Consider the following 15,065-nt stretch of genomic DNA (forward strand, 5'->3'; position numbering starts at 1 on the left):
GCTACTCTGATACTGTTACTGACAGACCCAGCTACTCTGATACTGTTACTGACAGACCCAGCTACTCTGATACTGTTACTGACAGACCCAGCTACTCTGATACTGTTACTGACAGACCCAGATACTCTGATACTGTTACTGACAGACTCAGCTACTCTGATACTGTTACTGACAGACCCAGCTACTCTGATACTGTTACTGACAGACCCAGCTACTCTGATACTGTTACTGACAGACCCAGCTACTCTGATAGTGTTACTGACTGACCCAGCTACTCTGATACTGTTACTGACAGACCCAGCTACTCTGATACTGTTACTGACAGACCCAGCTACTCTGATAGTGTTATTGACTGACCCAGCTACTCTGATACTGTTACTAACAGACCCAGCTACTCTGATACTGTTACTGACAGACCCAGATAATCTGATACTGTTACTGACAGACCCTGCTACTCTGATACTGTTACTGACAGACCCAGCTACTCTGATACTGTTACTGACAGACCCAGCTACTCTGACACCGTTACTGACAGACCCAGCTACTCTGATACTGTTACTGACAGACCCAACTACTCTGATACTGTTACTGACAGACCCAGCTACTCTGACACTGTTACTGACAGACCCAGCTACTCTGAAACTGTTACTGACAAACCCAGCTGCTCTGACACTGTTACTGACAGACCCAGCTGCTCTGATACTGTTACTGACAGACCCAGCTACTCTGATACTGTTACTGACAGACCCAGCTACTCTGATACTGTTACTGACAGACCCAGCTACTCTGATACTGTTACTGACAGACCCAGCTACTCTGATACTGTTACTGACAGACCCAGCTACTCTGATACTGTTACTGACATACCCAGCTACTCTGATACTGTTACTGACAGACCCTGCTACTCTGATACTGCTACTGACAGACCCAGCTACTCTGATACTGTTATTGACAGACCCAGCTACTCTAATACTGTTACTGACAGACCCAGCTACTCTGATACTGTTACTGACAGACCCAGCTACTCTGATACTGTTACTGACAGACCCTGCTTCTCTGATACTGTTACTGACAGACCCAGCTACTCTGATACTGTTACTGACAGACCCAGCTACTCTGATACTGTTACTGACAGACCCAGCTACTCTGATAGTGTTACTGACAGACCAGGCTACTCTGATACTGTTACTGACAGACCCAGCTACTCTGATACTGTTACTGACAGACCCAGCTACTCTGATAGTGTTACTGACTGACCCAGCTACTCTGATACTGTTACTAACAGACCCAGCTACTCTGATACTGTTACTGACAGACCCAGCTACTCTGATACTGTTACTGACAGACCCAGCTACTCTGATACTGTTACTGACAGACCCTGCTTCTCTGATACTGTTACTGACAGACCCAGCTACTCTGATACTGTTACTGACAGACCCAGCTACTCTGATACTGTTACTGACAGACCCAGCTACTCTGATAGTGTTACTGACAGACCAGGCTACTCTGATACTGTTACTGACAGACCCAGCTACTCTGATACTGTTACTGACAGACCCAGCTACTCTGATAGTGTTACTGACTGACCCAGCTACTCTGATACTGTTACTAACAGACCCAGCTACTCTGATACTGTTACTGACAGACCCAGATAATCTGACACTGTTACTGACAGACCCAGCTACTCTGATACTGTTACTGACAGACCCAGCTACTCTGATACTGTTACTGACAGACCCAGCTACTCTGATACTGTTACTGACAGACCCAGATAATCTGACACTGTTACTGACAGACCCAGATAATCTGACACTGTTACTGACAGACCCAGCTACTCTGATACTGTTACTGACAGACCCAGCTACTCTGATACTGTTACTGACAGACCCAGCTACTCTGATACTGTTACTGACAGACCCAGATACTCTGATAGTGTTACTGACTGACCCAGCTACTCTGATACTGTTACTAACAGACCCAGCTACTCTGATACTGTTACTGACAGACCCAGCTACTCTGATACTGTTACTGACAGACCCAACTACTCTGACACTACTCCTCAGACCTGAAACCCAGGCCCCCCTTAACCTCTCCCCTACAGAGCAGCAGCACTAGCTGAGTAAACCACAACCACACACATAGTGATATATGAACCCACACATATGTTTTCACAAATGTGAACAGATCTACACACATGTAAACACATGTAAACATATACATACATTGACCACTACTGATGTTGATAAGGCTGATATTATGATGTTGGTGTTACAGTACTCATATAAGAGCTAGTCACTGATTGGTCACAGAGGACACACTCAGTACACAGGAATACCACACTGACTTCCTGTTGTTGTTTTCATGGTGCTGTCATTCAGCCTGAGGAAGAGAGTCCAAACATTGTTATTACAAGTTCATTTGTCACATATATCTCTCCCCTTCACACATATTGACTAGAGTGTGGATGTTAACTGATTGGCCACTGTTCATTGATAAACACAGAGATCATTCATCAGATGTGATAAAAACAACTGTTTAACACTGGGTATATAGCACATCCTCCAATGCATCTTGGGTATTGAAGTTTACTATTATCACCACCATAGTTTAGTGTTCCAAATAAAATGGTCAACGATGAAAAATAACACTATCTCTATTCACTAATTAAAAGTCAGTTTTAAAACTCACTAGTTGAATGCTATATATTCATGAATGCTAATTGGCTATATATATGAGACAATATACCACAGGTACAATGCAAACAACTTATTTACTGTTCTAATTATGTTGGTAACCTGTTTATAACAGCAATATGGCACCTTGGGTGGTTGTGGTATATGGCCAATATATCACAGCTAATGGCTGTATCCAGGAATTCTGTGTTAAAGGTCTAAAGGTCTACTTTAGGTCTAACATTAGACCTACTTCCTGACTACAGGTATAAAGGTCTACTTTAGGTCTAACATTAGACCTACTTCCTGACTACAGGTATGAAGGTCTACTTTAGGTCTAACATTAGGACTACTTCCTGACTACAGATATAAAGGTCTACTTTAGGTCTAACATTAGGGCTACTGCCTGATTACAGTTATAAAGGATTATAGGTCTATTAGCCTATTTTAAGACTCTGTATAAGTGTATTTTCTGGTTTAATGGTTAACTCAGTCATCAAAATGTGTGTTTGTTTCTTCGTAATGTCTACAGGTCTCTTAAGGTGTTGCTATCTAAGGTGAACACCTCAAAGAAGCTGAATAATTTCCATTAAATTCACGTTATTGTGAAACCTGTTTACCTCGATGCTAGACCCCCCCCTTCATGTCACACGAAAAGGTTTTCAGGGAAAAGGACCACAGGCTGAAAACTTTCCACTCGATCGAACCAATCGCTGCTCGTATGTCCTTTCATGGTAAAGTACATCTAATCATGAACACAGAAATACACAGCAAAGACCTTTTTACTCAAAGACCCAGCTACTCTCTGACAGTCACCATCAGACCATCAGACCGCAACATGGACAGGCTGTGTGTCACCCTGATTGCATTCTTATGTGAGTAACTTTTTTACTTGGTCTTATAGCTGGATGAAAGCTGATTTCTTGATGTGGTTTTATGGTTGACCAGATTTCTTATCTTATTATTGTGATTTTGTGTGGACTGTGGTAAAGACATGACGTTTACATTTTCATGTGGAGAAGTTTATGATGTCAAAGTGACATTCTGTGATTCATCCAAACACTGTTCCTCTGCTACCTGTAGGTGCTGTTTCCTCCAGTCAGGATGGGATCTCTACAGCAGAGGTGGAGATGAGAGTCAGACCAGGAGACAACATCACTCTCTACTGTGACTGTAACTTATCTTCTGGAATATACATTATGTGGTATAGGAACTGTTCTCACAAGTACCAGCCTCCTCTTGTTATTTTAACTAAGTTTTTAAGTTCCATCTCTCTTCCTGGATATAATGTGGTGTGGAACCCCTCTAACATCTCCTATGATCTACTGATTGAGAACATCACTGAATCTGACCTGGGACTCTACTACTGTGGGACTGTGGAGTACAAGTTTCAAGAAGGAAAACGAATGAAATATAAAGAGTTGTTCCAGTATGGAAACATCACCACTAGGATTTCACTTGGTAAGAACAGTTATTATTCTGTCTTTATCTTCCTGCTGTTTCTTTGGTATTGGTTTCCTTGAATGAGAGTTACGCCAAAGTAAATGTATCTTAATTTGTATCAACCCTCTGAGACTAATCTAAACTCATAAAATGTCCCCTCAAACTGATGTTTAACCAACCAAGAGTCATGACTAACAATAGATTGTTGAGAAGGTCTTGATTGTTTCTAAGAGTGTAGTTCTGTTTCTGTTTAATGTTTTGTCCAGAAACCAGTCCTTCTGAGTCCTCTTCCTCCTCCCCTCCTCCTGTAGACTGTGGGCGAAAAAAGATTCTCAATGAATTTCTTAATGTTTTCTTGTGTTTATGTCCAGAAACCTGTCCTCCTGACTGTCTATTGCCAGAAATCAGTCCTCCTGAGCCATCCTCGTCCTCCCTTCCTCCTGTAGACTGTGGTCTGTGTTGGATGTTGCTGTTCAGTCTGTGTCCTGTGTCTGCTCTCCTCTACTTCGCCTGCATCTACTCCTTTTACAGAACAACAGGTAAACTGACTCTCTCACTCTCTCAGTCAGGATTGACTTTTTCACTCATTCATGTTTTAAGTCCGGGTACTCCTAATCAATCTTACCTATTATTTAATTAATTACCTACGTTTTAAACCTTTGTTTTTTTTTTAAATCATTTAGACCGCAATATTTAAACATCTACCAAATTTAAACTGAACTATGCTAGTTTGACCTCAACTTGGTGTTTTAATGATGCTAACTCTTCCTCTGCAGCTCCAACTGAGACTCAGGTTCCTCTGAACTGGACTTCAACCTGGGTAAGTGACAGCAGAGAGCAGACTACTGTCAAAGTCAAAGCCATCTTAATTTGAAGTCCATGTGTTTGGTAACCCAGTATTATTGAAATTGTATTTTAAATGGCAGATATAGTCATAAAAAAACAGAAGGTAAAAAGTAACAATACATAATGTATAATCCTAATGTATGATGATAAATCATTAATATTAACAGATTATTATTATCTCTCGCGCTCATACTTCAGAACATACACATCTATCAATACCAGCAGAGTGTGAGACCTATACCAGTCATCAATACCAGCAGAGTGAGACCTATACCATCCATCAATACCAGCAGAGCGTGGGACCTATACCAGCCATCAATACCAGCAGAGTGAGACCAAATACCAGCCATCAATACCAGCAGAGTGATACCATTACCATCCATCAATACCAGCAAAGTGTGAGACCTATACCAATGTAGCTGGGAGGGCATTATTTTTAAGAGTTACTTAATTTTTTTTAACCTTTTCATACAAGTGATTTTTTTAAAAACTTTTGTCTGTAACCTTTTAATAATAATAACAATAGTGATTTAGAAAATGTGGTTAAGATCAGGGAATAATGGTTAAATAGCTGTTGTTACAGTCTTAGTTTGTAATTCTAGGTGTTAAAGTTCATTGTTTTCCATTTGTAAGTGTATTGATATGTGTTAATGTAGCTGAATAAATATTGATTCAGTTTAATTACATTTTATTTGATTATTTATTTGTCTCCCTTAACTTCTCTTAGAGCGTGAGGTCATTATATTTGGTTTGACAAATGCTCCAGCAAACCAATCAGAGCTATTTGAGGGTGTGGCTTAGATGTGAAGGGTTGAGACTTTGGTGAAGAAGATGTGGCTTAGAAATAAAGAGGGTGTGGCTTTAGAGGATGACTGAGATGCATATAAAGAGCATGGAGGTTAAGGGGTGTGACGTATATGTTAAGGGTGTGATTTATATGTTAAGGGCTGTGATTTATATGTTAAGGGGTGTGATTTATATGTTAAGAGGTGTGATTTAAATGTTAAGGGGTGTGGTTTATATGTTAAGGTGTTATTTAAATGTTAAGGGGTGTGGTTTATATGTTAAGGGGGGGAATTTATATGTTAAGAGGTGTGATTTGAATGTTACGGTGTGTGATTTATATGTTAATGTGTGTGGTTTATATGTTAAGGTGTGATTTAAATGTTAAGGGGTGTGGTTTATATGTTAAGGTGTGTGGTTTATATGTTAAGGTGTGATTTAAATGTTAAGGGTGATGATTTATATGTTAAGGGAGGGGATTTAAATGTTAAGAGGTGTGATTTAAATGTTAAGGGGTGTGGTTTATATGTTAAGGTGTGTGGTTTATATGTTAACCTCTATGGGCTAGGCGGGACGAATTCGTCCCACCTACGTAACAGCCACTTGAGGCCTGTGGCGCGATTTTCAAAACCTTAAAAATCCTATTACTTAAATTTCTCAAACATATGACTATTTTACAGCTATTTAAAGACAAGACTCTCGTTAATCTAACCACACTGTCCGATTTCAAAAAGGCTTTACAACGAAAGCAAAACATTAGATTATGTCAGCAGAGTACCAAGCCAGAAATAATCAGACACCCATTTTTCAAGATAGCATATAATGTCACAAAAACCCAGAAGACAGCTAAATGCAGCACTAACCTTTGATGATCTTCATCAGATGACAACCCTAGGACATTATGGTATACAATACATGCATGTTTTGTTCAATCAAGTTCATATTTATATCAAAAACCAGCTTTTTACATTAGCATGTGACGTTCAGAACTAGCATACCCCCCGCAAACTTCCGGGGAATTCGGAGATTCCCTGTCGGAATATTATCGCTTTTCTACGAGAAAAATGGCGTAAAAATTGATTTTAAACAGCGGTTGACATGCTTCGAAGTACAGTAATGGAATATTTAGAATTTTATTGTCACGAATTGCACCATGCGCGCGACACTTCTTTACTATTTCGGATAGTGTCTGGAACGCACAAACAAAACGCCGCTATTCGGATATAACGATGGATTATTTTGGACCAAACCAACATTTGTTATTGAAGTAGCAGTCCTGGGTGTGCATTCTGACGAAGACAACAAAAGGTAATCAAACTTTTATAATAGTAAATATGATTATGGTGAGTGCTAAACTTGCCGGGTGTCTAAATAGCGAGCCCGTGATGCCTGGGCTATGTACTTAGAATATTGCAAAATGTGCTTTCACCAAAAAGCTATTTTAAAATCGGACATATCGAGTGCATAGAGGAGGTCTGTATCTATAATTCTTAAAATAATTGTTATGCTTTTTGTGAACGTTTATCGTGAGTAATTTAGTAAAATGTTAGCGAATTCCCCCGCAAGCGTCCCACCTAGCCCATAGAGGTTAAGGGGTGTAATTTATATGTTAAGAGGTGTGATTTAAATGTTAAGAGGTGTGGTTTTAGTGGAATACAGAGTTGTTGAGTAGAACCAGAGTAGTTTCTATGGTTTCATAAACATGAAGCCCAGGGCTCTTTAACCCTGTTCCTGGAAAACTACCATCCTGTAGGTTTTCACTCCAACCCTAATCTAGCACAATAATATTTAGCTCGTTGATAAACTGATTCGGGTTAGTTACAACTGGGGTTGGATATCCCTGACCCTGTATATGGTTGAACATTTGAAGTTTTAAATGAAGCTCCGTGAAGCTTTCAGTGAAAGCACATTATCAATAGAGTTACATAATGTAATCAGGTTAATTATACTACATTATCGATAGAGTTACACAGTAACATCAGGTTAATTGTATCACATTATCAATGGAGTTACATAGTGAAATCAGGTTAATTATACCACATTATCAATAGAGTTACATAGTGAAATCAGGTTAATTATACCACATTATCAACAGAGTTACATAGTGAAATCAGGTTAATTATACCACAAAACAGTAGTCTCTGAAAAAGCATGATTTAATTCCAGAAGATAACCATTACATGTATTTTCACCAAATACTAATCATACATGAAAAGTACATAATTTCATCTGAATGAAGAGCAGATACAACAGAAAGTGCATGTTCAATCTATTAAAAGTGGAAAATAAATGTAAAAACTTTGAATGTAACCAAATTAAAGCCTTTTGGTGACACTTCCTTAGTGGTTGGAATTTTCTGATCAATATCTGCATTTTTCCCAGATCAGATTACCACAGTAGAACAGTCCCAGATCAGATCATCACACTAGTACAGTCCCATGTCAGATTACCACAGTAGTAGAGTCCCAGGTCAGATTACCACAGTAGACAAGTCCCAGTTTTAGATTAGCACAGTAGTACAGTCCCAGGTCAGATTACTACAGTAATACAGTCCAAGGTCAGATTACCACAGTAGTTGAGTCCCAGGTCAGATTACTACAGTAGTACAGTCCCAGTTTTAGATTACTATAGTAGTACAGTCCCAGGTTAGATTACCACAAAAAAAAAGTCCAAGGTCAGATTACCACAGTAACACAGTCCCAGGTCAGATAACCACAGTAGTACAGTCCCGGGTCAGATTACCACAGTAGAACAGTCACAGGTCAGATTACCACAGTACTAGAGTCCCAGGTCAGATTACCACAGTTGTAGAGTCCCAGGTCAGATTACCACAGTAGGACAGTCACCAGTCTGGTTTCCAAAGTACTACAGTCCCAGGTGAGATTACCACAGTAGTAGAGTCCCAGTTCAGGTTACCACAGTAGTTCAGTCCCAGTTCAGATTACTACAGTAGTACAGTCCCAAGTTAGATTACAACAGTAGTAAAGTCCCAGGGAAGATTACTACAGTATTAGAGTCCCAGGACAGATTACCAGAGTAGTACGGTCCCAGGTAATATTACCACAGTAACACAGTCCCAGGTCAGATTACTACAGTATTAGAGTCTCAGGTCAGATTACCACAATTGTACAGTCCCAGGTCAGATTACCACAGTAGTGGAGTCCCAGGTTCAGATAACCACAGAAGGGGAGTCCCAGGTCAGATTACCACAGTAGTAGAGTCCCAGGTCAGATTACCACAGTAGTAGAGTCCCAGATCAGATTACTACAGTATTAGAGTATAAAGTCAGATTACCACAGTAGAACAGGCCCAGGTCAGATTACCACAGTAGTACAGTTACAGTTCAGATTAACACAGTAGTACAGTCCCAGGTCAGATTACCACAGTAGTAGAGTCCCAGGTCAGATTACCACAGTAGTAGAGACCCAGGTCAGATTACCACAGTAGTAGAGTCCCAGGTCAGATTACCACAGTAGTACTGTCCCAAGTTAGATTACCACAGTAGTACAGTCCCAGGTCAGATTACTACAGTATTAGAGTCCCAGGTCAGATTACCAAAGTAGTACAGTCCCAGGTCAGATAACCACAGAAGTAGAGTCCCAGGTCAGATTACCACAGTAGTAGAATCCCAGGTCAGATTACCATAGTAGTAGAGTCCCAGTTCAGATTAACACAGTAGTAGAGTCCCAGGTCAGATTATCACAGTAGTGGAGTCCCAGGTCAGATTACCAGAGTAGTAGAGTCCCAGATCAGATTACCACAGTAGTAGAGTCCTAGGTCAGATTACCAAAGTAGTACAGTCACAAGTTAGAATTCCACAGTAGTTCAGTCCCAGGTCAGAATACTACAGTATTAGAGTCCCAGGTCAGATTACCACAGTAGAACAGGCCCAGGTCAGATTACCACAGTAGTACAGTCACAGTTCAGATTAAAACAGTAGTACAGTCCCAGGTCAGATAACCACAGAAGTAGAGTCCCAGGTCAGATTACCACAGTAGTAGAGTCCCAGGTCAGATTACCACAGTAGTAGAGTACCAGTTCAGATTACCACAGTAGTAGGGTCCCAGGTCAGATTACCACAGAAGTACAGTCCCAGGTCAGATTACCACAGTAGAACAGGCCCAGGTCAGATTACCACAGTAGTACAGTCCCAGGTCAGATTACCAAAGTAGTAGAGTCCCAGGTCAGATTACCACAGAAGTAGAGTCCCAAGTAAGATTTCCGCAGTAGTAGAGTACCAGTTCAGATTACAACAGTATTAGAGTCCCCAGGTCAGATAACCACAGAAGTGCAGGCCAAGGTCAGATTACCACATTAGTAGAGTCCCAGGTCAGATTAACACAGAAGAAGAGTCCCAGTTCAGATTACCACAGTAGTAGAGTCCCAGGTCAGATTAACACAGTAGTAGAGCCCCAGGTCAGATTACCACAGTAGTAGAGTCCCAGGTCAGATTACCACAGCAGTACAGTCCCAAGTTAAATTACCACAGTAGTACAGTCCCAGGTCAGATTACTACAGTATTAGAGTCTCAGGTCAGATTACCACAATTGTACAGTCCCAGGTCAGATTACCACAGTAGTGGAGTCCCAGGTTCAGATAACCACAGAAGTAGAGTCCCAGGTCAGATTACCACAGTAGTAGAGTCCCAGGTCAGATTACCACAGTAGTAGAGTCCCAGATCAGATTATTACAGTATTAGAGTATAAAGTCAGATTACCACAGTAGAACAGGCCCAGGTCAGATTAACACAGTAGTACAGTTACAGTTCAGATTAACACAGTAGTACAGTCCCAGGTCAGATTACCACAGTAGTAGAGTCCCAGGTCAGATTACCAAAGTAGTACAGTCCCAGGTCAGATTACCAAAGTAGTGGAGTCCCAGGTCAGATAACCACAGAAGTAGAGTCCCAGGTCAGATTACCACAGTAGTAGAGTCCCAGGTCAGATTACCACAGTAGTAGAGTCCCAGGTCAGATTACCACAGTAGTAGAGTCCCAGATCAGATTACCACAGTAGTAGAGTCCCAGGTCAGATTACCAAAGTAGTAGAGTCCCAAATTAGAATACCACAGTAGTTCAGTCCCAGGTCAGATAACCACAGTAGAACAGGCCCAGGTCAGATTACCACAGTAGTACAGTCCCAGGTCAGATTACCAAAGTAGTAGAGTCCCAGGTCAGATTACCACAGAAGTAGAGTCCCAAGTAAGATTTCCGCAGTAGTAGAGTACCAGTTCAGATTACAACAGTATTAGAGTCCCCAGGTCAGATAACCACAGAAGTGCAGGCCAAGGTCAGATTACCACAGTAGTAGAGTCCCAGGTCAGATTAACACAGAAGAAGAGTCCCAGTTCAGATTACCACAGTAGTAGAGTCCCAGTTCAGATTAACACAGTAGTAGAGCCCCAGGTCAGATTACCACAGTAGTAGAGTCCCAGGTCAGATTACCACAGTAGTAGAGTCCCAGTTCAGATTAACACAGTAGTAGAGACCCAGGTCAGATTACCACAGTAGTGGAGTCCCAGGTCAGATAACCACAGAAGTAGAGTCCCAGGTCAGATTACCACAGTAGTAGAGTCCCAGGTCAGATTACCACAGCAGTACAGTCCCAAGTTAAATTACCACAGTAGTACAGTCCCAGGTCAGATTACTACAGTATTAGAGTCTCAGGTCAGATTACCACAATTGTACAGTCCCAGGTCAGATTACCACAGTAGTGGAGTCCCAGGTTCAGATAACCACAGAAGTAGAGTCCCAGGTCAGATTACCACAGTAGTAGAGTCCCAGGTCAGATTACCACAGTAGTAGAGTCCCAGATCAGATTATTACAGTATTAGAGTATAAAGTCAGATTACCACAGTAGAACAGGCCCAGGTCAGATTAACACAGTAGTACAGTTACAGTTCAGATTAACACAGTAGTACAGTCCCAGGTCAGATTACCACAGTAGTAGAGTCCCAGGTCAGATTACCACAGTATTAGAGTCCCAAGGTCAGATAACCAAAGAAGTGCAGGCCAAGGTCAGATTACCACAGTAGTAGAGTCCCAGGTCAGATAACCACTGAAGTAGAGTCCCAGGTCAGATTACCACAGTAGTAGAGTCCCAGTTCAGATTAACACAGTAGTAGAGACCAAGGTCAGATTACCACAGTAGTAGAGTCCCAGGTCAGATTACCACAGTAGTACAGTCCCGAGTTAGATTACCACAGTAGTACAGTCCCAGGTCAGATTACTACAGTATTAGAGTCCCAGGTCAGATTACCAAAGTAGTACAGTCCCAGGTCAGATTACCAAAGTAGTGGAGTCCCAGGTCAGATAACCACAGAAGTAGATTCCCAGGTCAGATTACCACAGTAGTAGAGTCCCAGGTATGATTACCACAGTAGTAGAGTCCCAGGTCAGATTACCACAGTAGTAGAGTCCCAGGTCAGATTACCAGAGTAGTAGAGTCCCAGATCAGATTACCACAGTAGTAGAGTCCCAGGTCAGATTACCAAAGTAGTACAGTCCCAAATTAGAATACCACAGTAGTTCAGTCACAGGTCAGATAACCACAGTAGAACAGGCCCAGGTCAGATTACCACAGTAGTACAGTCCCAGGTCAGATTACCAAAGTAGTAGAGTCCCAAGTAAGATTTCCGCAGTAGTAGAGTACCAGTTCAGATTACAACAGTATTAGAGTCCCCAGGTCAGATAACCACAGAAGTGCAGGCCAAGGTCAGATTACCACAGTAGTAAAGTCCCAGGTCAGATTAACACAGAAGAAGAGTCCCAGTTCAGATTACCACAGTAGTAGAGTCCCAGTTCAGATTAACACAGTAGTAGAGCCCCAGGTCAGATTACCACAGTAGTAGAGTCCCAGGTCAGATTACCACAGTAGTAGAGTCCCAGTTCAGATTAACACAGTAGTAGAGACCCAGGTCAGATTACCACAGTAGTAGAGTCCCAGGTCAGATTACCACAGTAGTACAGTCCCGAGTTAGATTACCACAGTAGTACAGTCCCAGGTCAGATTACTACAGTATTAGAGTCCCAGGTCAGATTACCAAAGTAGTACAGTCCCAGGTCAGATTACCACAGTAGTGGAGTCCCAGGTCAGATAACCACAGAAGTAGAGTCCCAGGTCAGATTACCACAGTAGTAGAGTCCCAGGTCAGATTACCACAGTAGTAGAGTCCCAGATCAGATTACCACAGTAGTAGAGTCCCAGGTCAGATTACCAAAGTAGTACAGTCCCAAATTAGATTACCACAGCAGTACAGTCCCAGGTCAGATTACTACAGTGTTAGAGTCCCAGGTCAGATTACTAAAGTAGTAAAGTCCCAGGTCAGATTACCACAGTAGTGGAGTCCCAGGTCAGATAACCACAGAAGTAGAGTCCCAGGTCAGATTACCACAGTAGTAGAGTCCCAGGTCAGATTACCACAGTAGTAGAGTCCCAGATCAGATTACCAGAGTAGTAGAGTCCCAGGTCAGATTACCACAGTAGTAGAGTCCCAGGTCAGATTACCACAGTAGTAGAGTCCCAGATCAGATTACTACAGTATTAGAGTATAAAGTCAGATTACCACAGTAGAACAGGCCCAGGTCAGATTAACACAGTAGTACAGTTACAGTTCAGATTAACACAGTAGTACAGTCCCATGTCAGATTACCACAGTAGTAGAGTACCAGTTCAGATTACCACAGTAGTAGGGTCCCAGGTCAGATTACCACAGAAGTACAGTCCAAGGTCAGATTACCACAGTAGAACAGGCCCAGGTCAGATTACCACAGTAGTACAGTCCCAGGTCAGATTACCAAAGTAGTAGAGTCCCAGGTCAGATTACCACAGAAGTAGAGTCCCAAGTAAGATTTCCGCAGTAGTAGAGTACCAGTTCAGATTACAACAGTATTAGAGTCCCCAGGTCAGATAACCACAGAAGTGCAGGCCAAGGTCAGATTACAACAGTAGTAGAGTCCCAGGTCAGATTACCACAGAAGAAGAGTCCCAGTTCAGATTACCACAGTAGTAGAGTCCCAGTTCAGATTAACACAGTAGTAGAGCCCCAGGTCAGATTACCACAGTAGTACAGTCCCAAGTTAAATTACCACAGTAGTGGAGTCCCAGGTTCAGATAACCACAGAAGTAGAGTCCCAGGTCAGATTACCACAGTAGTAGAGTCCCAGGTCAGATTACCACAGTAGTAGAGTCCCAGATCAGATTACTACAGTATTAGAGTATAAAGTCAGATTACCACAGTAGAACAGGCCCAGGTCAGATTAACACAGTACTACAGTTACAGTTCAAATTAACACAGTAGTACAGTCCCAGGTCAGATTAACACAGTAGTAGAGTCCCAGGTCAGATTACCACAGTATTAGAGTCCCAAGGTCAGATAACCAAAGAAGTGCAGGCCAAGGTCAGATTACCACAGTAGTAGAGTCCCAGGTCAGATAACCACTGAAGTAGAGTCCCAGGTCAGATTACCACAGTAGTAGAGACCCAGGTCAGATTACCACAGTAGTAGAGTCCCAGGTCAGATTACCACAGTAGTGGAGTCCCAGGTCAGATAACCACAGAAGTAGAGTCCCAGGTCAGATTACCACAGTAGTAGAGTCCCAGGTCAGATTACCACAGTAGTAGAGTCCCAGGTCAGATTATCATTTTAGTTTATTCCCAGGTCAGATTACCACAGTTGTAAAGTCCCAGGTCAGATTTCCACAGTTTTAGAGTCCCAGGTCCGATTACCACAGTAGTACAGTCCCAGGTCAGATTACCAGAGTAGTACAGTCCCGGGTCAAATTAACACAGTAGTACAGTCCCAGGTCAGATTACTACAGTGTTAGAATCCCAGGTCTGATTACCACAGTAATACAGTCCCAGGTCAGATGACCACTTTAGTAGAGTCCCAGGTCACATTACGACGGTAGTAGTGTCCCTGTTCCGATTACCACAGTAGTATATTCCCAGGTCAGATTACCACAGTAGTAGAGCATCAGGTCAGAATACCACAGTAGTACAGTCCCAGGTTAGATTACCACAGTAGTACAGTCCCAGGTCAGATTACTACAGTGTTAGAGTCCCAGGTCAGATTACTAAAGTAGTACAGTCCCAGGTCAGATTACCACAGTAGTGGAGTCCCAGGTCAGATAACCACAGAAGTAGAGTCAAAGGTCAGATTACCACAGTAGTAGAGTCCCAGGTCAGATTACCACAGTAGTAGAGTCCCAGATCAGATTACCAGAGTAGTAGAGTCCCAGATCAGATTACCACAGTAGTAGAGTCCCAGGTCAGATTACCAAAGTAGTACAGTCCCAAATTAGAATACCACAGTAGTTCAGTC

General features: G+C 42.0%; 1 protein-coding gene across 1 annotated transcript in view; it reads left to right on the top strand.

Annotated features, from left to right (window-relative positions):
- Positions 1-2,052: 2,052 nt before the first annotated feature.
- LOC123732981 (uncharacterized) overlaps positions 2,053-15,065 on the top strand; it is a gene marked incomplete at its 3' end in the record, with an annotated part of 72,674 nt that continues 59,661 nt past the window's right edge. Inside the window, exons 1-2 of the mRNA XM_045712322.1 lie at positions 2,053-3,547; positions 3,756-4,133. Coding sequence (XP_045568278.1) covers positions 3,316-3,547; positions 3,756-4,133 — 610 coding nt within the window. The remainder of the gene's footprint in view (positions 3,548-3,755; positions 4,134-15,065) is intronic.

Source organism: Salmo salar, unplaced genomic scaffold (genome assembly GCF_905237065.1).
Source record: "Salmo salar unplaced genomic scaffold, Ssal_v3.1, whole genome shotgun sequence".
NCBI classification, from domain to species: Eukaryota; Metazoa; Chordata; class Actinopteri; order Salmoniformes; family Salmonidae; genus Salmo; species Salmo salar.